The sequence below is a fragment of the Saimiri boliviensis genome, chromosome 8, assembly GCF_048565385.1.
Source record: "Saimiri boliviensis isolate mSaiBol1 chromosome 8, mSaiBol1.pri, whole genome shotgun sequence".
NCBI classification, from domain to species: Eukaryota; Metazoa; Chordata; class Mammalia; order Primates; family Cebidae; genus Saimiri; species Saimiri boliviensis.
The window spans coordinates 22,835,054-22,857,822 of NC_133456.1; the positions used below are offsets into that span (position 1 = coordinate 22,835,054).

Here is a 22,769-nt window from a genome sequence, read left to right on the forward strand (position 1 = left end):
CTCAGTCACAGTCCCATAACCTAAGTACACCCACTTGAATATGCTCTTCCATTGGTTTTTTTTTAATCTTTTTTTCCTTCCATTGTTTTTTATGAATGACATAATCGAAACTGTACTCACTGTATGTACAATTTTGGTTCTAGGTTTTGTCTTTCTTTTCAAAATGGTAACTTTGATTGTATAAACAGTACGTATTTTTGTGCAGAGAAAAGAAAATATACAAAAATTATAAAAAATACATAGTATATACATTATAGATATATATTTAATATAATTTATATAAAATATATAATATGTATTTTCCTAGTCCCCAAAATGACTGTAATTAACATTTTCTATTTCTCTTTCTAGAATTTGTTCTCAAAATATATATGTTTACTTTTATAGGAATTCGTTAATATTCTAACTACATGCTTTATTCTCTTAATAGTGTATCAGGAATACAGTTTAATGTCAATATTACCATATATTAAGGTAGACATGTATATTAAATTGTTTTATTACCTTAGTTTTTTTTTTGTTTTTTTTTTTTGAGACAGAGTTTCACTCTTGTTACCCAGGCTGGAGTGCAATGGCACGATCTCGGCTCACCGCAACCTCCGCCTCCTGGGTTCAGGCAATTCTCCTGCCTCAGCCTCCTGAGTAGTTGGGATTACAGGCACATACCACCATGCCCAGCTAATTTTTTGAATTTTTAGTAGAGACTGGGTTCCACCATGTTGACCAGGATGGTTTCGATTTCAACCTCGTGATCCACCCGCCTCGGCCTCCTAAAGTGCTGGGATTACAGGCTTGCGCCACTGCGCCCGGCCACCTTAGTTTTTTTTTGAGACAGAGTCTCATTCTATCACTTAGGCTGAAGTGCAGTGGCACGATCTTGGCTCACCACAACCTCTGCCTCCTGGGTTCAAGTGATTCTCATTCCTCAGCCTCCTGAGCAACTGGGATTACAAGTGTGTGCCATCACTTCTGGCTAATTTTATTTTATTTTATTTTTTATTTAAAGACGGCGTTTCACCATGTTGGTCAGGCAGGTCTTGAACTCCCGACCTCAGGTGATCCGCCCGCCTTCGCCTCCAAAGTGCCTGGATTACAGGCGTGAGCCACCGCAACCGGCCCTGGCTAATTTTTATATTTTAGTAGAGAGGGGGTTTCACCTTGTTGGCCAGGCTGGTCTCAAACTCCTGACCTCAGGTGATCCACCCACCTCGGCCTCCCAGAGTGCTGGAATTACAGGTGTGAGCCACTGCACTCAGCCTCTTAGTTTAGTTTTTGTGACAGGTTCTTACTCTGTCACCCCAGGCTGGAGTGCAGTGGCATGATCATGGCTCACAGCAGCCTTGACTCCAGGTGCAGTGATCCTCTTACCTCAGCCTCCTGAGGAGCTGAGACGACAGGTGTGTGCCACCATGCCCAGCTAATTTTTTTTTTTCCTAACACTGTTGCCCAGGCTGGAGTGCAGTGGTGTGATTCTGGCTCACTGCAGCCTCTGCCTGCGGGGTTCAAGTGATTCTTGTGCCTTAGTCTCCAGAGTAGCTGGGATTACAGGTGCCTGCCACCACGCCTAGCTAATTTATATATATATACATACATATATATATATATATATATATATATATTTTTTTTTTTTTTTTTTTTTTGAGACGGAATTTCGTTCTTGTTACCCAGGCTGGAGTGCAATGGCGCGATCTCGGCTCACCGCAACCTCCGTCTCCTGGGTTCAAGCAATTCTCCTGCCTCAGCCTCCTGAGTAGCTGGGACTACAGGCATGCGCCACCATACCCAGCTAATTTTTTGTATTTTTAGTAGAGATGGGGTTTCACCATGTTGACCGGGATGGTCTCGATCTCTTGACCTTGTGATCCACCCGCCTCAGCCTCCCAAAGTGCTGGGATTGCAGGCTTGAGCCACCGTGCCCGGTGCTAATTTTTATATTTATAGTAGAGACAGGTTTCACCATGTTGACCAGGCTGGTCTTGAACTCCTGACCTCAGGTGATCCGCCTGCCTTGGCCTCCCAAAGTGTTGGGATTACAGGTGTGAGTCACCACACCTGGCCATGCCCAGCTAATTTTTAAATTTCTTGTAGAAATAGTGTCCCATTATGTTGCCCAAGCTGGTCTTGAGCTCGTGGACTCAACCAGTCCTCCTGCCTTAGTCTCCCAAAGTGCTGGGAATTATAGGCATGAGCCACATGCCCAGCCAAATTGTATGGAGTTTCACCATGTTGGCCAGGATGGTCTCAATCTCCTGACCTCATGATCGTCCCACCTCGGTCTCTGGGATTACAGGGGTGAGCCACTGTGCCCGGCCAAAAATGTTTTTTAACTCACAAAACATTGCAGAAATAGTACAGAGAACTCTTATATACCCTTTATACAGATTTACCAGTATTTAACATTTTGCTTGTATTTGCTTTATTTTCTTTGTGTACCTTGATATTTATTTTTTGTGAATCATTTGAAAGGTAGCTTTAAATACATCATGCTTCTTTACCCTTTAATATATGTGTATTTCCTAAGAAGAAGAATATTCCTTTTTTTTTTTTTTTTTTTTTTTTGAGAAGAATGTTCTCATATAACCATGGTGGAGCTATCAAGCCTAAGAAATTTAACCTGGCTACAGTAATTTAATTCACATGGCCATTTAATCAATTTTCCCAATAATGTCCTTGGTAGCATTTCCCTTGCAGTACAGGACCTGGTCTGGGGTCACATACTACATGTAGTTGTCAAATCATCAGTTTTTAATGGATATAGTTCTATCTTCTGGATGTATTTAATTTGTTTTCTACTAATTGTCATTTAGGTTGTTTGTAGTATTTTTAAAGCTTTTGTCACTTAACATCCTAAGTGTTTTTTTATTTTTTAATTTTTTTTTATTTATTTTTATTTATTTTTTTAGAGCCAGCAATCTATTGAGCTGAGAGCCTCGGGGGGCTGACAGCTTTCTAGGCTGAAGGCCTTTATTTTTATTTTATTTTATTTTTTTTGAGACAGGGTCTTGCTTTGTCACTCAGGCTGGAATGCAGTGGCATGATAGGCATGTGTCACCATGTCCAGTTAAGTTTTACGTTTTTTTGTAGAGACAGGGTTTCGCCACGTTGCCCAGGCTGGTCTTGAACTCCTGGCCTCAAGTGATCTTCCCAACTTGGTCTCCCAGAGTGCTGGGATTACAGGTGTGAGCTACTGTTCCCAGCCCATAAGTGTTATTTATTTTATTTTTAAATTTTTTTATTTTTTGAGAAAGAGTCTTGCTCTGTCACTGAGGCTGGAGTGCTCACTGCAACCTCCACCTCCCAGGATCAAGCGATTTTTCTGCCTCAGCCTCCCAAGAAGCTGGGATTATAGGCGCCCACCACTGCGCTCAGCTAATTTTTGTAGTTTTAGTAGAGACGGGGTTTCGCAATGTTGTCCAGGCTGGTTTTCAACTCATGACCTCAGGTGACCTGCCCACCTTGGCCTCCCAAAATGTTGGGATTACAGGCGTGAGCCACCACGCCTGGCTCTTTATATTTTATTTTTGAGACAGAGTCTCACTCTGTTGCCCAGGCTGGAGTGCAATTGCACGATCTTGCCTCACTGCAACCTCCACCTCCCAGGTTCAAGCAATTCTTCCTGCCTCACTGCAACCTCCACCTCCCAGGTTCAAGCAATTCTTCCTACCTCAGCCTCCCAAGTAGCTAGGATTACAGGTGTATACCACCACACGCAACTAATTTTTTTGTATTTATTAGAGACAGGATTTTGCCATGTTGGCTGGGCTGGTCTTGAACTCCTGACCTCAGGTGAACTGCCCACCTCGGCCTCCCAAAGTGCTAGGATTAGAGGCAGGAGCCACCACGCCCAGCCCCATAAGCTTTTTTTTTTTTTTTTTTTGAGACGGAGTTTCACTCTTGTTACCCAGGCCTGGAGTGCAATGGCGCGATCTCGGCTCACCACAACCTCCATCTCCTGGGTTCAAGCAATTCTCCTGCCTCAGCCTCCTGAGTAGCTGGGATTACAGGCACGCGCCACCATGCCCAGCTAATTTTTTTTGAATTTTTAATAGAGATGGGGTTTCACCATGTTGACCAGGATGGTCTTGATCTCTTGACCTCGTGATCTACCCGCCTCGGCCTCCCAAAGTGCTGGGATTACAGGCTTGAGCCACCGCGCCTGGCTTGCATTTTTTAAAGTATAGAATATATTCCATCAATGAATATAATTTACTTGGATCATCCTCCTACTTTTCTTGTTAGATATTTAGGTTGATTTTGTTTTTTTGGAGACAGTGTCTTGCTCTGTTTCCCAGGCTGGAGCGCAGTGGTGTGATCATGGCTTACTACGGCCTCAACCTCCTGTGTTCAAGTAATCCTTCCTCCTCAGCCTTCTCCCAAGTTGCCAGGACTACAGGCATGTGTCTCCATGCCTGGCTAAGTTTTTCTTGCTTGCTTTCTTTTTTTTTTTTAAGAGATAGTGTCTCTCTGTGTTGCTGGATTTGAACTCTTGGACTCAAATGAGTCTGCTTCTTCAGCCTCCCAACATGCTGATAGAGACACGAGCCACAGCACCTAGGTTCTTGTTTTTTATTTTTGAGACAGTGTCCTACTCTGTTGTGCAGGCTGTAGTGCAGTGGCACGATCTCAGCTCACTGCAGCCTCGACCTCCTGGATCCTCCCGCCTCAACCTCCCAGGTAGCTGGGACTACAGGTGCACGTCACCACCCCTGGCTAATTTTTGTTTTTTTTTGTAGAGATGAGGTTGAACTCCTAAGCTGAGGTGATCCACTTAGCTTGGCCTCCCAACGTGCTAGTGCTACAGGTGTGAGCCACTGCATCTGGCGATTATCTTAAAACATATTTGCAAACATGGAAATAGTGGGTTTAAAGATCAGATCTGCCAGGCGCGGTGGCTCACGCCTATAATCCTAGCACTTTTGGAGGCTGAGGTAGGTGAATCAAAAGGTCAGGAGTTTGAGACCAGCCTGACCAACATGGTGAAACCTGTCTCTACTAAAATTACAAAAATTAGCTGGGCTTGGTGGCACATGCCTGTAATCCCAGCTACTTGGGAGGCTGAGGCAGGAGAAGCGCTTGAAACCAGGAGGCTGAGGTTGCAGTGAGCCAAGATTGCGCCGCTGCATTCCAGCCTGGGCAAGAGTGAGAGACTGTCTCAAAAAATAAAAAATAAAAAAATAAAGATCAGGTCCATGTTCTCTTTTTTCTTCCCAATAAGAAAGTTGGCCCTAAAATGCTGGATCATGAAGGAAAAGAAGTCCCAGGAAACCGAGGTTACAAGTACTTTGGAGCAGCAAAAGATTTGCCTGGTGTTAGAGAGCTGTTTGAAAAAGAACGTAAGTAACCAAGTTTTTGACACTTTTAGCCTTTTGTTGGTAATAATCATAAGTAGATATACTGTATGCTAAGTTTTTGTTTTTTTTTTCGAGACGGAGTCTTACTCTGTCACCAGGCTGGAGTGCAGTGGCATGATCTCAACTTACTACAACCTCTGCCTCCCAGGTTCAAGCAATATCCCTGCCTCAGCCTCCCGAGTAGCTGGGACTACAGGGGGATGCCACCATGCCCTGCTAATTTTTTGTATTTTAGTAGAGATGGGGTTTCACCATGCTGGCCAGAATGGTCTCGATCTCCTGACCTTGTGATCCACCCGCCTTGGTCTTCCTTAACTAAGAATTTTTTTTTTTTTTCCTGTGCCTGTCCCCCTTAACTGAGAATTTTTAAGCACTGGGATGGAATCATAGGCCCATGCCATACAACTGGGACTGGAAAGTGCGCCCAGGATTGTTTGGTGCAGGATTCTGCCTTTGACAGGTGCTAATCTGTCAGTCTGGAGAAGGAGTTTCCCTATTTGAAGTTTCCCTTAATGATTGGGGCAGGCTCTGAAGTTCATTGAATCACATTTATGTTTCAGTTACTTATTAGTTGAAAAAATGATAACTAAAGAACAAATAAAATCTTAGGCCTAACCCTAACAGGTAAAAGTGGAAAAAAGTGCGCCAGGCACGGTGGCTCACGCCTGTAATCCCAGCAGTTTGGGAGGCCGAGGCGGGTGGATCACGAGGTCAAGAGATCGAGACCATCCTGGTCAACATGGTGAAACCCCGTCTCTACTAAAAATACAAAAAATTAGCTGGGCATGGTGGTGCAGCCTGTAGTCTCAGCTACTCGGAAGGCTGAGGCAGGAGAATTGCCTGAACCCAGGAGGCAGAGGTTGCGGTGAGCCGAGATTGCACCATTGCGCTCCAGCCTGGGTAACAAGAGCGAAACTCCATCTCAAAAAAAAAAAAAAAAAAAAAAAAGTGGAAAAAAGTGAAGCTGCTTTGTGTGAATCCCAAGTAGCACACCCCACCTCTCCTTCCTCTTCCTGTCATGGGTGCAGGAAGCTTCAGCCAAACCTCCAGAATATAATTGGGAACTTTAATCTAGAATTTTAGTCTATTTTAATTTTATCTTTTAGAATGGGAGTCTAAACATTTCATAGAAAAAAGTATGAGGAGCAGAGAAGAATGGTATCAGTATTCTCGCCACTATTAGCGTTTTGTTATATCTCCTTCTGGTTGGTTTTTCTATTTTTAAAAAAATATAGTTCTACCATGTATATATATATATATATATATATATATATATATATATATATATTTTAAGATGGGGTTTCTCCATGACGGCCAGGCTGGTCTTGAACGCCTGACCTCAGGTGATCCACCCACCTTAGCCTCCCAAAGTGCTAGGATTACAGGCCTGAGCCACTGCGCCCAACTAAAAAATATAGTTCTGCTTTTATTAAACCCTGCTTATTTTAAAATTCGTTATTCCAAAGGGGTTTTGCATAGGTCACTACCATCACGTAAAAATAATTCAGAGTTTAAATATTGTGCCATTAATTATTAAGCGATACATTTTTATTACAGAGAAGTTATAAAATGAAGATCAAAAAAACCCACATTTTCACACCTCATATGTGATGATTGTTATTACATTGGGCATTGTTCCCTCCAGTTTCTTTCTTTCTTTCTTTATTGATACAGGGTATTGCTGTGTTGCCCAGGCTGGAGTACAGTGGTGCAATCTCAGCTCACTGCAACCTCTGCCTCCTGGGTTCAAGTGATTCTCCTGCCTCAGCCTCCCAAGAAGCTGGGACTACAGGCATGCCACCATGCCTGGCTAATTTGTATTTTTAGTAGAGATGGGGTTTCACTGTGTTGGCCAGACTGGTCATGAACTCTTGACATCATAATCTGACCACCTTGGCCTCCCAAAATCTTGGGATTACAGGAGTGAGCCACCTTGCTTGGCCGTTCCCTCCAGTTTCTAAAGGATTGTATTGTGGGGGTTCCTATATTGTGATTATGCTCTATGTGTTAGGTTTTTTTGAATTTATGTTTTTCTAAATGTGTTTTTGTTTATTCTAGTCATAATTTTAAGTTTTTTAATTTATTTTTCCTTTTTGTCATCTTCTGAAAAGGTTGTTATACATCTATTTTTTCAAGATGAAGTTTTGCTCTTGTTGGGAGGCTGGAGTGCAATGGTGTGATCCTGGCTCACTGCAACCTCTGCCTCCCAGGTTCAAGCGATTCTCCTGTCTCAGCCTCCCAAGTAGCTGGGATCACAAGTGCATGCCACCATGCCTGGGTAGTTTTTGTATTTTTAGTAGAGATGGGGTTTCATCATATTGGTCAGGCTGGTCTCGAAGTCCTGACCTCAGGTGATCCACCCACCACAGCCTCCCAAAGTGCTGGGATTATAGGCATGAGCCACCGTACCTTTCCTAAGATTTTTGTTTTAAGAAGAAAATGCTGGCCGGGCGCGGTGGCTCAAGCCTGTAATCCCAGCACTTTGGGAGGCCAAGGCGGGTGGATCACAAGGTCAAGAGATCGAGACCATCCTGGTCAACATGGTGAAACCCCCTCTCTACTAAAAATACAAAAAAATTAGCTGGGCATGGTGGCGTGTGCCTGTAATCCCAGCTACTCAGGAGGCTGAGGCAGGAGAATTGCCTGAACCCAGGAGGCGGAGGTTGCGGTGAGCCGAGATCGCGACATTGCACTCCAGCCTGGGTAACAAGAGCGAAACTCCGTCTCAAAAAAAAAAAAAAAAGAAAAAAGAAAAGAAAATGCTGGCCAGGCACAATGCCTTACACCTGTACTCCCAGCACTTTGGGAGGCCAAGGTGGGCAGATCAACTGAGGTCGGAAGTTCGAAAGCAGCCTGACCAACATGAAGAAACTTCATCGTTACTAAAAATACAAAATTAGCCAGGTATGGGGGCACATGTCTGTAATTCCAGCTGCTGGAGAGTCTGAGGCAGGAGAATCACTTGAATCGGGGAGGCGGAGGTTGTGGTGAGCCGAGATTGCGCCGCCATTGCACTCCAGCCTGGGCAATAAGAGCGAAAATCCATCTCAAAAAAATAAAAAAAGAAAGAAAATGCTTTAGTGAATTTTACTGAGTATAATTCAAATATAGTACAAAGTTAAAGTCCTCTTTCCTCTACCCTCATCCCAGTGCCCCCCCATCCCCAGAGGGAACTGATAACCATTATTATCTGTTTGGTATGTTCCTTTCCGGGCCTTAAAAAAAATTTTTTTTCAGAGACAGGACCTTGTTCTGTCACCCAGACTGTGGAGTACAGTGGTGCAATCATACTCATTGCAGTCTTGAACTCTGGGGTCTGAGACATCCTTCTCCCTCAGCCTCTTGAGTAGCTAGGAGCACAGGCAGGTATCACCACCCCTGACTAATGTTTAAAGATTTCTGTAGAGATGGGGGTCTCACTGTGTTCCCTAATTTTGAACTCCTTGCCTCAAGCAGTCTTCCTGCCTCAGCCTCCCAAAGCACTGGGATTACAAGCCTGAAACCCTGCACTCAGCCGTATTCCAGTCCCATTTCCAGGCAGTTACATGCATATTTCATCAGTATATGTGACAGGCGACTTAACTCCAGGGAAATCCCAGGATAGTCTGCCTTCAGGCATGGCTGAATCTGGCTCTCATTTCTGTGTTGCAGTTTCGACTTCCACTGTGTGAGCTTCTTACTCTGCCTAACTTTCCACTTGTGGCAATCATCTGTCATCCACTTACATCTTGTTCTTTCAGCAATAGATTTTTCTCCCAAGCAGCTCAAGCAAAATTCCCAGAACTGAGTGTAGTTGGTTTTGATTGAGTTATAATTCCATCCACACGCCACCCCTATAGCCAGGAGGAATGCAGTACTTTGAGCCAGCCAGGCTTCAACCTTCACTGTCTCCTGGTTCCAGCGAGCATGGTGACCGTCACTTACACGACATGGCCCAAGAGTGGCAAAAGGGTGGACAGAGTTGCTGTTACCAACAGTGGGATGATAGATAGAGGCCTGCCAAATGACAGTGGCTCTCCTATAACTGTTGTGTTGTGATAGCCATTGGTACCCTCCCACAGATGTACTTAGAACTTTGTTACTGGGTGTGAAGGATTAGAGTATCATGGTATGGATTAACCATACCTGACATAATATAAAGACTTTTATTTTCCAGTTTTTGTTTTGTTTTCTTTTTCTTTTTTTAAATTTTTTTGTTTTGAATTGGACTCTCACTCTGCCGCCCAGGCTGGAGTGCAGTGGCACCTGGAGTGCAGTGGTGTGATCTTAGCTCACTCCAGGCTCTGTCTCCTGGGTTCAAGTGATTCTCCTGCCTCAGCCTCTTGAGTAGCTTGGGATTACAGGCGCCTGCCACTGTGCCTGGCTACTTTTTATATTTTTAGTAGAGACAGGGTTTTCCATGTTGGCCAGGTTTTCCATGTTGGCCTCCTCACCTCAGGTGATCTGCCTGCCTGCCTTGGCCTCTCAAAATGCTGGGATTATAGGCGTGAACTACTGAGCCAGGCCTGAAATCTTTTGACAAGATCTTGACAAGCATCCCAGGTGACTGTTAGCATACCATTAGTTTTTATTCTTTGACCAATCTGGTTGGTTGTCATTTTTATTATTATTATTATTATTATTAAGAATTACTTGGCTAGGTACGGTGGCTCACACCTGTAATCCCAGCACTTTGAGAGGCCAAAGTGGGTGGATCACCTAAGGTCAGGAGTTCAAGACCAGCCTGGTCAACATGGTAAAACCCTGTCTCTACTAAAAATACAAAAATTAGCGGGGTATGGTGGCAGGTGCCTGTAATCCCAGCTACTTGGGAGGCTGAGGCAGGAGAATCACTTGAACCAAGGAGGCAGAAGTTGCAGTGAGCCAAGATTGTGCCATTGCACTCCAGCCTGGATGATAAGAGTGAAATTCTGTCTTAAAAAGAAATGAGTTACTTAAATATTCTGGATAGTAGTCCTAGTCTGAAGGTATCTTCTTTAGGACTTTCTTTTGTATCTTTTTTTTTTTGCTTATAGTTCCTTTTGTCTTTTTTGTTTACTTATGTTTTCTTTTTCTTTTTTTTTTTTTTTTTTTTGAGACGGAGTTTTGCTCTTGTTACCCAGGCTGGAGTGCAATGGCACGATCTCGGCTCACTGCAACTTCCGCCTCCTGGGTTCAGGCAATTCTCCTGCCTCAGCCTCCTGAGTAGCTGGGATTATAGGCACGCGCCACCATGCCCAGCTAATTTTTTGTATTTTTAGTAGAGACGGGGTTTCACCATGTTGACCAGGCTGGTCTCCATCTCTTGACTTCGTGATCCACGCGCCTTGGCCTCCCAAAGTGCTGGGATTACAGGCGTGAGCCACCGCGCCCGGCCCTACTTATGTTTTCTGTCATGCTTTTTCATTAAACATATGACAGTTCCTGTGTTACTAAAATACTTTGTGAAATAACATTATAGGGGCTGCAGGATATCCCATCCCATACACATGCTGCAATTTACAATCCTAGGTTATTCCCAAGTTTATTTTATAAATAATACTGTGATGCATATTTCTGTCTATGAAGCTTTTTGCTGTCTTGTATTTGATTTTGTTGTTTAATTAGGTAGATTTCTTTTCTTTCTTTTTTTTTTAAGAGACAGGGTCTTACTATGTTGCCCAGGCTGGAGTGCAGTGGCTCTTCACAGGTGCGATCCCACTACTGATCCGCACGGGAGTTTTGACCTGCTCCGTTTCCGACCTGGGCCGGTTCACCCCTCCTTAGGCAACCTGGTGGTCCCCCACTCCCAGTAGGTCACCGTATTAATGCCGAACTTAGTGCAGACACCCAATCAGCATAGCGCACTACAGCCCAGAACTCCTGGGCTCAAGTGATCCTCCCACTTCAGCCTCCCGAGTACCTGGGACTATAGGCACGTGCCACCACACCTGGTGATTTTTTTTTTTTTTTTTAATTTTTTTGAGACGGAGTCTTGCTCTCTCACCTAGGCTGAAGTGTAATGGTGCAATCTCGGCTCACTGCAATCTCTGCTTCCTGGGTTCAAGCCATTCTCCTGCTTCAGCCTCCTGAGTAGCTGGGATTACAGGTACCCACCACCATGCCCAGCTAACTTGTATTTTTTGTGGAGACGGGGTTTCACCAGGTTGGCCATGCTAGTCTTGAACTCCTGACCTCAGATGATCCACCCGCCTTGGCCTCCCAAAGTGCTGGGATTATAGGCATGAGCCACTGCACCCAGCCAGGTAGATTGCTTTTAAATGGACTAATAGATCAAAGTACTTACTTTAAAAAGGACTCTACCACTTATATAATCCCATTAATGGTATAGAAAAGTACCTATCCATGGTATTTTCATGAACATATGTGCCACATGGCTGTGTAGCATTGTATCAGGAAATAGCTTCACTGGAGTGTGATTGTGACTTAGGAACTCAACTATGTTTCTGTTTCTTATAGCTCTTCCTCCTCCCAGAAAGACACGTGCTGAGCTCATGAAGGCAATTGATTTTGAGTACTATGGTTACCTAGATGAAGACGATGGTGTTATTGTGCCTTTGGAACAGGAATATGAAAAGAAACGTAGGTCTCTGGGCATTTCATTTCATAATAGATGGCATCTGTTTTCTGTTGTCTTCTTTGAAAACAGGAATTTCAGTAGTGTTTTTTTGCCAGAAGAGAGTTTTCTTTGTTGCTAATGGTCTTTAGGCATGATGGTCTGCTAATTTCCTGACCCCTGAGAAGCACTCAAGGCTGTGTGGACCAGAGGTGGCAGGTTGGGGAAGCCAAGTATGATTGGTCCCTGTCTGCCAGGATATCACCATCTGGATTCATGCTAATACCAGTGCCCGTGTGACACATTGAGCCAGGACTTTGGAAGCAAGTGATCTGGAGCTGGAGCTGCTTTCTAGCATGCTCTGCCCCTGCCTCCTCTGTTTTCATGTGGGCGTGTTGGGAAGCCACTCAGGTTGTGGAATTGGGGAGGATTTGTGAATGCTCCCTGAAAAGCTGCTTTGTGGCACTGAAAGCCAGAGCTGTTTTAGGACTACCACACCTCACATCCATTTCTACCCAGGGGGCAGAATGAAGGGTGTCCATTTCTATAGGGGATATCTTGGCCTTTCCCTGTATAGTGTTGAAAGCTCATTTAGAGACTGGAATAAATAGCACCTACCCTCTCTTGTCGTTAGTCAGAGCTGACTTAGTGGAAAAGTGGAAAGCAGAGAGAGAGGCTCGACTGGCAAGAGGAGAAAAGGAAGAGGAGGAAGAAGAGGAGGAAGAAATCAACATCTATGCAGTCACCGAGGAGGAGGTATGGGGGTTGGTCCCCTCTGGCACTCACTGCCATCTGCTCCAAACCATGAAGTATGGCATGGAGGAAGCTGGGCTCCAAAATGCAGAGTCAGAGTTCACAACCCAGCTTGCTCATCTGCAGGATGGCTGTGAAAACACTTAGGAGATTACAGGAGAGTTTCAGGAGGCAACAGCCATGAGAGTGCCCTGTCAACTGTACTTTACACCAGAGTTTCCTTCCTTCCTTCTTAGAGACAGGCCCTCCTGCGTAAACTAGAATTGTATTGATAAACACAAGGGAAGCCATGAGCTTTGGTCCATGACCTCATCACTTCTGTTCACGTGGGAGTGCCAATAGCTCTTTTGTAGTCTAAGACCCCCATCTTTATTTTATTTTTTTTTTGAGATGGAGTCTTGCTCTGTCACCCAAGCTGGAGTGCAGTGGCACGATCCCAGCTCACTGCAATCTCTACCTCCCGGGTTAAAGTGATTCTTCTGCCTCAGCCTCCCAAGTAGTTGGGGACTACAGGAGAGCACCACCATACCCGGCTAATTTATATATTTTTAGTAGAGGCGGGGTTTCATCATATTGGCCAGGCTGGTCTCGAACTCATGAGCTCAGATGATCTGCCCGCCTTGGCCTCCCAAAGTGTTGGAATTACAGGCATGAGCCACTGTGCCTGGCTCTAACATCCCCCTCTTACAGATGGAAACAAACCCAGAGCAGAGAAGAGACTTTCTCAAAGGGTCATGGTTGGGAAATCCTTGCATAATTTCAGACCTTTTGCATATTTTCTGATCTATAGGAAATACTCATTATAGTTATTAGTTTTTATTATAGCCACCATATAAGTAATGTTGACATGTCTGTCTGTGCTATACCTGTTATTTTTTATATGAAACAGTACCAAAATTTCATTGCATTAAATGAGGTATTCTGAAACAAGGAAAACTCAGCATTTGAAATCCTTGCCTCTCAGGCAGAGCTCTTATGCAGGGCCCTGTGTTTGGAGTCCTTGCTGCCTGCGCATATTCAGGTGGATCTGATTTGCTGGACTGAGAGAAAGGAGAGGATCATCCACACACAGATGATGGCTCAGGTTCCACATAAGGAGCTTGCTGAGACACCACTGGTGAAGAAGCAGACTCAGGTTTAGTGACTTAGTCAATGTCACACAGGATATAACAGGGCTGATGTTCCTGCTCAGGTCCAGCTGGGCCAGCAGTGGGGTTCAGTGCAGGTCTGAAGCAGGATGGCAGCATGCCTTAGGAGGATTTCCTCTAGGTACAAATACTCACTTATTCTATCAGCAGGTGTTTAATTCAGGGCTCCTGTGAGCCGTCCCCATTCCAGGTGTAGGTGCACGGTGGTGCAGAGGCTTGGTGTGTAGCTTATTGTCCAGGAGGAGGCAGTCCAGTAAGAGAGACAGTGAGCGGCAGCCCCTCAGTTGAGCCTGGTGCAGGGACAGCCTGCAGACGCTCTGCTGGGGAGCTAACCCCTCAGCTGAGATCAGGACGATCCAGGGAACTTAACCAAGGGAGGAGGAGTTGAGGAGAGAGGACTTCCAGCAGGGGCGCATTGCATGCTGAGAGATCCTGTGATGAGAGTGTGAGAGACAAAGGACACCCAGTGGGCTGGAGTGCAGAGAGTGGGTGCTGGGTGTGAGGGGACACTGATGGGGAGCTGATGTCATGGGAAAGAGCACTGGAAACTGTAGAATTTTTCTTTTTCTTTTCAAATAATTACAGAGTTACAGGAAGTTGCAAAGAGGACAGAGAGATCCTGTGTATGCTTTACCCGATTCCTCCAATAGTTGCATTTCATGTAGTTCTAGCATAGTAGCAAAACTGGGAGGTTGACATTGGCATAATGAGTGTGTGGAGTTCTGTCATTTGTCTCTGTGTGTGGAGATCATGTGGCCATCATGACAATCAAGATATAGAACTGGCCGGCGGTGTTGGTGATGCCTGTAATCCTAGTACTTTGGGATGCTGAGGTGGGAGGATTGCTTGAACTCAGGAGTTTGAGCCCAGTTCAAGCAACACAGTGAGGCCCTCTTTCTACCAAAAATAAAAACAATTAGCCAGGTGTGGTAGGACATGCCTATAGTCCCAGCTACTCAGGAGGCTGAGGTGTGAAAACTACTTGAGCCCAGGGGGTTGAGATTATAGTGAGCTGTGATTGTACCATGGTACTCCAGCCTGGAAACTGTCCCCTTACCACAAAGATCCCTGGTGCCGCCCCTTCACAGCTCACACCTCCCTGTCGTCACCATCTCTTGCCCTTGCTGAACCCTGACCTGTTCTCCATCTCTGTGATTTTGTCATTCCAGAATGTTTTATAAATGGGATCATGCTGTGGGTCACCTTTCGAGATGGCCTTGACACTCAGCACAATGTCCTTGCCATCCCTCTGGTTGTTGAGTTCAGTAGTTCATTCCTTTTCACTGCTGAGTGCTGTTTCATATACAGAAAAGTACACACCTCCTAAATGTGTTGGTCACTGGATTTTCACAGGGTGAACACACACACATAGCAAATACCAGTGAAGAAACAGAACAGGACCACAACGGCAGAAGCTCACTGCTGCCTCAGGGGTCACCCTCCTGACCTCTCATGACCCATATGTTTCACTTGTGTCTGAACTTTACATATGTGGAGTCATGTGTACTTTTTTGTGGCTGATGTTCCTGGGCATTTGTGTTGTGTCCAGCTTGGAGCTTTGGCAGTTAGAGCTGCTGGGAATTTTCTTATTCCCGTGCAGTGTTTCTGTTGAGTACATGCTGAAGAGTGGAACCACCAGATCAGGGTAGGTGTGTCTTCAGTGTTAGATACAACCAGTTTCTCCAAATGCCAGCAGTGGATGAGAGGTTCCCCAAGAGTCTTTTCAAGCCACCCCGCACTGGGAGCCAGTCAAAGAACAGGTCATGTAGGGTGCCTAGCAGAGCCCGGCAAGCAGTGGACGCCTGACTCGCCACCAGACCCCTCTCTCTTTCCAAATCCACATTGTTTTCTTTGTTGTTAGAAATTTGTATTGACCCATAAGAAACCTCTGAGTTGGTCTTTTTTTTATACATGATACATTATTTTCCATTTAAATTTTTTAAAATACATTCACAAGGTTCAAAAGTGAAAAAGTATATAAAGATATTTCACAGAGTTTCTCTTTCCCCTTCCTGTCCCTCATCTGCGTTGTTCTCACTGCTATCAGTAGCTTCTATTCTTATTTCCTCCTTAGACAAAGGTAGCATAATGTACACTGTGTTCTATGGCTTTTTTTTTACTTAATCTTGTGGCTTGAGTGTCTTTCTGTAAGTACAGAACTTCCTCATCTCTTTTTTCTTTTAAATAGCAGCAGAATAGTGTGTTTTATAGAGTTGCCAGCATTCATCTAGCTGGGCACCTACTGATGGGCTTTTGGTTGTTCTCTTTGTAGTCGGACGAGGAAGGCAGCCAGGAGAAAGGAGGGGACGACGGCCAGCAGAAGTTCATTGCTCATGTCCCTGTGCCCTCGCAGCAAGAGGTAGGACCACAGCTAAGAACTGCCCGGCACCAGGAGCTTCTCTAAAGCAGACTGCACAGAGTGCTGTAGTGGGTTTTCATTGTCCTTCCTACCCATCAGGGCAGCTCAGGATCCTGACCACATGACACCTGTGGTTGTGCTCATAATAGGGTGTGGAATCCAAAAAGGGCAGGACCTTCTGCTCTAGATCATTCTGTTGTTCAAATTTTTCCAATGGAGGGTGTTGGGACTCTTGGAGACTATTCTGGGTATTTAAGTCAGACTCCTCAATGGACTTTTCCCATGGGGACTTCCTCCTGGCTGAGTCTGGCAGGGGTTGAAGGGCTTTGCTAAGGAGTGAGCCCTGCACTCTTAATTTCCACAGATTGAGGAGGCGCTGGTGCGAAGGAAGAAAATGGAACTCCTTCAGAAGTATGCAAGCGAGACCCTGCAGGCCCAGAGTGAAGAAGCCAGAAGGCTCCTGGGGTATTAGGGCCCAGCTGGGGCTCTCCTTAAAGTTCTTCCATCCCCCAGTAGCCCTGCAAGACCCAAGGCTGCAGACAGGCAGGCCGTTGCTGTGAGGCCTCCTGCCCTGTTCTCCGCCTTTCTTCCCTCTCCTTATCTTGTACTGACTCGGGGGTAGGGGTCTGTCCCTGGCCTCCCTGGTAGATTTCATACACATATTTTGCTACTGTGTGGATCCATTTATTTTTTGTTGTGGAGTGTATACAACAGGTTGCGAACTAGCTGCCTGTATCTTATTTTGCCTTGCACTGTGATTTTGTGAGGAGAAGAATCAGTTAGTGGCTAACATTTTAAAATGCAATTTTTCAGCTGGGTGTGGTGGCTCACACCTGTAATCCCAGCACTTTGGGAGGCTGGGGCGGGAGGATCATGAGGTCAAGAGTTCTAGATCAGCCTGAACCAACATAGTGAAATCCCATCTCTACCTAAAAATACAAAAATTAGCTGGGTGTGGTGGTGCACGCCTGTAATCCCAGCTACTCAGGAGGCTGAGGCTTAAGAATTGCAGTGAGCGGAGATTGTGCCACAGCGCTCCAGCCTGGGTAATAGAGCGAGATTCCATCTCAAACAAACCAACAAAAATGCAATTTTTCTTTATTTTTTTTTAAATCTTTTTTTATTTCCTTCTCCCAAAAATGCAGTTGTTCTAAAAGACACATCTTCTCTTGAAAAATGAGTGATGTGTCAGCCCTGGGCACATACCCCACAGGTCAATGACTAGATCCCTCTGTGTCGGGTGCTGCTCTGGGCTCCTTGTGTGCACCCCTCCCCTGCTCCACGCATTCCTCCCTGGGTGGCAGGAATTTGAGTTTGCTTTTATAACCTGTTTTGCAGAGACCTATTTTATTAAAGATTTTTATAAGAAAGGGAAAAACTCCATGTCTTCAGTTTTTTCCCTGGGCTGACTGCTCTAAGGTGACATTGGCCTTAAGATGTGTGGCCAGTCACTGAAGGGCAGTGCTATCCTGCAGGGGAATCCCTGAAGCCCCAGCTCCAAGTGTGGCAAGGACAGGGCCAGATCCCAGGAGCCTAGGATGGGGAAGCTGATCCACCGTGCCTCTGTGACCATAGCTATAGACAGGGCTGCTTGCAATGGGCCACACCATGGCCTGTTGAAAGCACACAGTGGACACGAGCTGATTCTAGAGCTTCCTCTGAGCTGGGGCTTAGCTCTCCAGTGGGGAACCATGGTCAGCAGCTGCAGCCACTGGGCAGGATGAGGCCTGGCCTCCTGCCCTCTGCAGGGTCACTGGAGTGTCTGGGAGCTCAGGGTCAGGGCCAGATGGCTGTTTCCGGGGCCAGGTGGGAACAGGAGCCTATCACACAGCAGAATGCCTGAGATGGTTGGTCTGCAGGAAGCAGCTCAGTCTGAGGGTGGCAGAGCTGCATGTGGCTCTGGGTCAGGGACAGTGGCCAGTGCTGAGCCCTCTCTAAGGAGCCTGAGGGCCACAGGCTCTGTGGAAAGGGTCTGAGTGAGGGAGTCAGGACCTAGCGGGTAGGGAACTTGATTGAGGACGTTCCCTGTGGTCACAAGGGGAGGTCCAGGCAGGACCAGGTCAGGAGGAGGCTGGGGCAGAGGCCCAGGCAGGAGGTGGGTGGGCTGGGTGGGGACAGGAGTGGCAAGGGTATAGGTGAGGATAGGGAAGGGGCCCCCTTGCCTCCTGACTTCCCTGAGGGCAGGGCTGGCCAATCCCAGCCCTCAGCCGAGCCCAGGGGCAAATGCGTGCAGGGAGGAGGGGGCTCCAGGTTGGAGCTTTGGGAGCCCTTGGAGGCAGCAAGGCAGACTCAGCTCTGGAACCCAGCACCCAGCCTGGGCCTGCAGGAGGGGGCTCAGGAGTGAACATCGTGGGGGCTCTGAGCATGACCCTTTGGGTCCCAGAGTCAGCTTTCATACTTTGAAGTCGATGACTGGACCTGTGCTGTCTGAGTTTGCCCTGGGGTCTGGGCCGTCCTGTGGTTTGCGCAGAGGTCTCAGAAGGCCCTAGGGACAGACTGACCCAGGTCTGAGCCTCTGGGGAGCTCAGGGGTGGCCAGGCTCAGACAGGCCTGGTTATGGGTTTGTCTTCCAAGGGGCATATGTGTACTCTGGGGCTTCCTGGCATTTAGAAAGAGTGGGAAGTTCAGACATCAGGCCTTCCTTCTCCCTGGGAAGGATGGCAGGTGCCTGGAGCCAGGCCTGTCTTGAAAGCCAAGGGCTCTGGGCCTTCCTCTTCCAGTCCCCTGTTCCAGGCCTTCAGTACACAAAAGTGCTCCCCTCCTGAGATCTCTTCAGGGCTCCCCGGGTTGCAAAAGGGCCGGGGATTAGGATCCCACATTTGAGGAAACCGGCTGAGAATGGAGAAGCCCCCAGGTGAACATCCTCTGGGTGTCCTTGGCAGAGGCCCTTGCTACTTATCTGCACAAAGGCCCGAGGCCTGGAAACAGCTGGGGGTGGGGGAAGGTAGCTGGTGGTGTGGTCATCAAAGCAACAGAACCAGTCTCGGGAAGCTTTGTTTGGTTAATAAAATCTGCTGAATGGTTTTTTTTAAAAAATGGTTAATCAAAAAAGGCTTTGGCTCTGCTTGTGGTTTCCTGAAAAACTACTTTTTCATAGTCACGTTTCCATCAACTTCCTTCTCTCACATTGCCTGTCCTCCTGTGTCTAAAACACACCGTCTCCCTCCTGTTTTGCTTTAAGACAAGTCACAGCATCCTCACCCAGGCCCCAGACTGCCCTTCTCCTGGACCTCCTCTCCTGCACCACCAACTGCCTGGCCCCACCTACCCTTGGGCAATTTATAAACAAGGAAAAGATGAAATCCTTTCTCCTCTTGCCCTGCACTCAGCCCATAGTCCTGCACATGCCCACCCCACTCCCTGAAACCCTGGCAGGTTCTGGACACAGAACTGGGGCTTGCTCACTGCACAGCACTGAAAGCAGGAACCCACCTGGATGGACATCACACCTGTCCCAGCTCCCAGCTGACTTTCAAGCAGAGGGATCTACGGAGGGCAGGCAATGCCACCCAGCCCCTTCTGGCATCTCCACACTTGCTGCCTGCCTGCTCCACTCAAAAGGATGCAAAGTGTGTCCATGGAGGGCTGGCCTGGTGCTGAGTTCTACTTCTCTGCCGCAACTCCCAGGGCTTTTAGCAAGTGCTATAGTCTCTCAGCCTGGGTTTCCTCTCCCACAAAATGAGCTGTGGGAAGGGCAGAGCTGCTTGCAATTCTCTCTAGTGGAGCCAGGATAGAAGTCTGTGAAAAACTGGTGTGTTTGAGTGGCTGGGAAATCAGGTGAGGGGCTGTGAGGGGAGGAGATGATGCTGGGAGAAGAGGAGCCTTGAATGTGTGTACATTCCTGAGGGTCTGGGGCTTGGCACTGAACTTGCTTGAGCAGGAGATGCCTTTGTAAGATCCCTTGTAGCAGCAGATTGGGTAAGGGTAGGGGTTGTACTGGGAGGACTAGAAACAGACCAGGGAGGAAGCCAATCTGATTCTCTAAGGGATGGCTGGGTTTGGTCAGGGGCTAGCAGTAGAGGTGTAAGTTGGGATACCGAGGTGCTTACCCCTGTATTTTGAGTCAGATCCTCAAGCGTGAGACCAGTGCCATCAACAGAAGCAGCGAGAGTGGAGGTGCTCATTTGGCCCCTATTTATGACATTTCAGGATTCTGGGACGAGAGAATGGATGCCTATGTTTTCTCTGGTCACCAGGTAAGTGCAGATGGGCTGTCTATGGAGGAGCCTTTCCAGTCAACAGCCAGCACCAGCCAGAGTGCTGAAGTTTATGACTGCTGTAGCCAATTTCTGCTTTATTCCTGATTTTAATTTTCTAATATTTTATAGCAAGCACCCTTCTATATGAAAGACACAGGATATTGTGGTTAGCGTCCGGCCTTCATGGTGTTTTTTCACCTTTTTTTTCTGATTGAGGACACATTTTCAGCACTAGCCTTGGCATCACCACATAAAGAAAATTTGGGGCTGGGCATGGTGGTGCACACCTGTAATCCCAGCACTTTGGAAGGCCAAGGCAGAAGAATCATTTGCTTGAGCCCAGGAGTTCAAGACCAGCCTGGGCAACATAATGAGGCCTCTTCTCTACAAAAAATTAACAAATTAGCTGGATGTGATACATGCCTGTAGTCCCAGGCCTGTGGTCGAGTACAAGAGGTTGAGCTGGGAGGATGGCTTGAGCCTGGGAGATTTGAGGTACCAGTGAGCTGTGATTGTGCCACTGTGCTCCAGCCTGGGAAACAGAGGGAGACCATGTCTCAAAAATAAATAAATAAAAATAAAAATAAAAAAGGCTGGGTGTGGTGGCTCACGCCTATAATTCCAGCACTTTGGGAGGCCGAAGCAGGCAGATCACGAGGTCAGGAGATCGAGACCATCCTGGCCAACATAGTGAAACGCTGTCTCTACTAAAATACAAAAATTAGCTGGGCGTGGTGGCACGAGCCTGTAGTCCCAGCTACTCGGGAGGCTGAGGCAGGAGAATTGCATGAACCCAGGAGATGGAGGTTGCAGTGAGCCGAGATCGTGACACTGCACTCCAGCCTGCCACCTGGTGACAAAGCAAGACTCTGCCTCAAAGAAAACTTGTCTGATAGTGTTGTGTTGTAGATTTGTATTTTATATTTTCATAATGGCAAGTGTAGAAAGAAAAAGATGAAAGGAGAAAGAAGGAAGGAGAAAACCAGGTATGAATGTCCCTCTAGCCACTTGGAGGAGGTCTGATCCAGGGAACATTTCCATTATGGGATACCCTCTTTGTCATCTGAGATGACACAAAGAGTTAAAATGCAGTCAGCTCACCCGCCACTAGGTTTGGTGGCTCAAGCTTGTAATCCCAGCACTTTGGGAGGCCGAGGCGGGTGGATCACGAGGTCGAGAGATCGAGACCATCCTGGTCAACATGGTGAAACCCCGTCTCTACTAAAAATACAAAAAACTAGCTGGGCGTGGTGGCGCGTGCCTGTAATCCCAGCTACTCAGGAGGCTGAGGCAGGAGAATTGCCTGAACCCAGGAGGCGGAGGTTGCGGTGAGCCGAGATCGCGCCATTGCAATCCAGCCTGGGTAACAAGAGCGAAACTCCGTCTCAAAAAAAAAAAAAAAAAGAATATTAAATTCTTGACCTATTTAAAAAGATTTGCAATATGCATTTTTTTCAAATTTGGTGCATTAAATGAAACAAATATTTTTTAATTGCTCCATTTCAAATTAGCATGATTTCATTTCAAATAAAATGCCACTGCACTACTCAGGAATTTACCACCGAAAGAGGAAATGTAGATATTGGACAGTTTTATTGAGGTATAATTTACATACCGTAAAACCCACCCTTTGTAAGTTTACATTTTAATGATTTTAATAAACTTCTGGAGTTGTGCAACCCTTACCACAATCCAGTTTTAGAATCACCCCACAAAGGCAAGGGAGTGGTAGCTGGGGTTTCTGACAAAATCTATACTCAGACCAACATGTTCCCCATGGACCCGTCAGTTCCAGGCTAGGGCAGTGGAAAGGCCTGTTAGCTATCCAGGCCTGTTAGCTAACCATCCTCCCCCATACTTCATCCTGGCTCCTGGATTCCACACCACCTTGTGCTGTGGTAGCTGCTCCGAGCTGGGGGCAGGCCTTGTTTTCTGGAGTTCTGGACTTTGACCTGAGCTAGCCCCAGCATGCGGAAACTTCCATCCCATCTCCTTTTGTCTACTTCTACCCTGGAGCGGAGGTTATTTCCTGCCGCTCTAGCTCTCTGTTCCCATCAGCTCTCTGTATCTAGCTCTCTGCCATCTAGCTCTCTGTATCCCATCAGGTATACCACAGTGGGGCTCTCAATTGCTTTTCAGTGGCACTTTGGGGTTTCCTGTCTGATTCCGTTGGGTATTTCCCATGGGAGTGGAGTACAACCTTTCAGAACAAACAACTCTTCTGCCTTCTCCGTGGGGTCTGCCTTTGCAGACTGCTCATTCAGTCACTTCCTGTCTTGACTTGAAAGGTTTGCTGGGGTCCTCATGGTGGCACTGGGGGACTTGCTCTCTGTGGAGTCTCCTTCAGCTTCTGGAAGACCCTCCCCTTTTCTCCTGGATTTTTGTCTGCTTTGTCCACAGGTGCATTACAAGGCCCCAGGAGAG

At 46.6% G+C, this 22,769-nt stretch overlaps 1 protein-coding gene across 1 annotated transcript in view; it reads left to right on the plus strand.

Annotated features, from left to right (window-relative positions):
- ISY1 (ISY1 splicing factor homolog) overlaps positions 1–16,886 on the plus strand; it is a 32,209-nt gene extending 15,323 nt beyond the window's left edge. Inside the window, exons 7-11 of the mRNA XM_003926150.4 lie at positions 5,216–5,333; positions 11,790–11,912; positions 12,521–12,642; positions 16,060–16,146; positions 16,511–16,886. Of these exons, the coding sequence (XP_003926199.1) occupies positions 5,216–5,333; positions 11,790–11,912; positions 12,521–12,642; positions 16,060–16,146; positions 16,511–16,618 (558 nt within the window). The 3' untranslated portion in view covers positions 16,619–16,886. The remainder of the gene's footprint in view (positions 1–5,215; positions 5,334–11,789; positions 11,913–12,520; positions 12,643–16,059; positions 16,147–16,510) is intronic.
- The last annotated feature ends 5,883 nt before the right edge of the window (positions 16,887–22,769 follow it).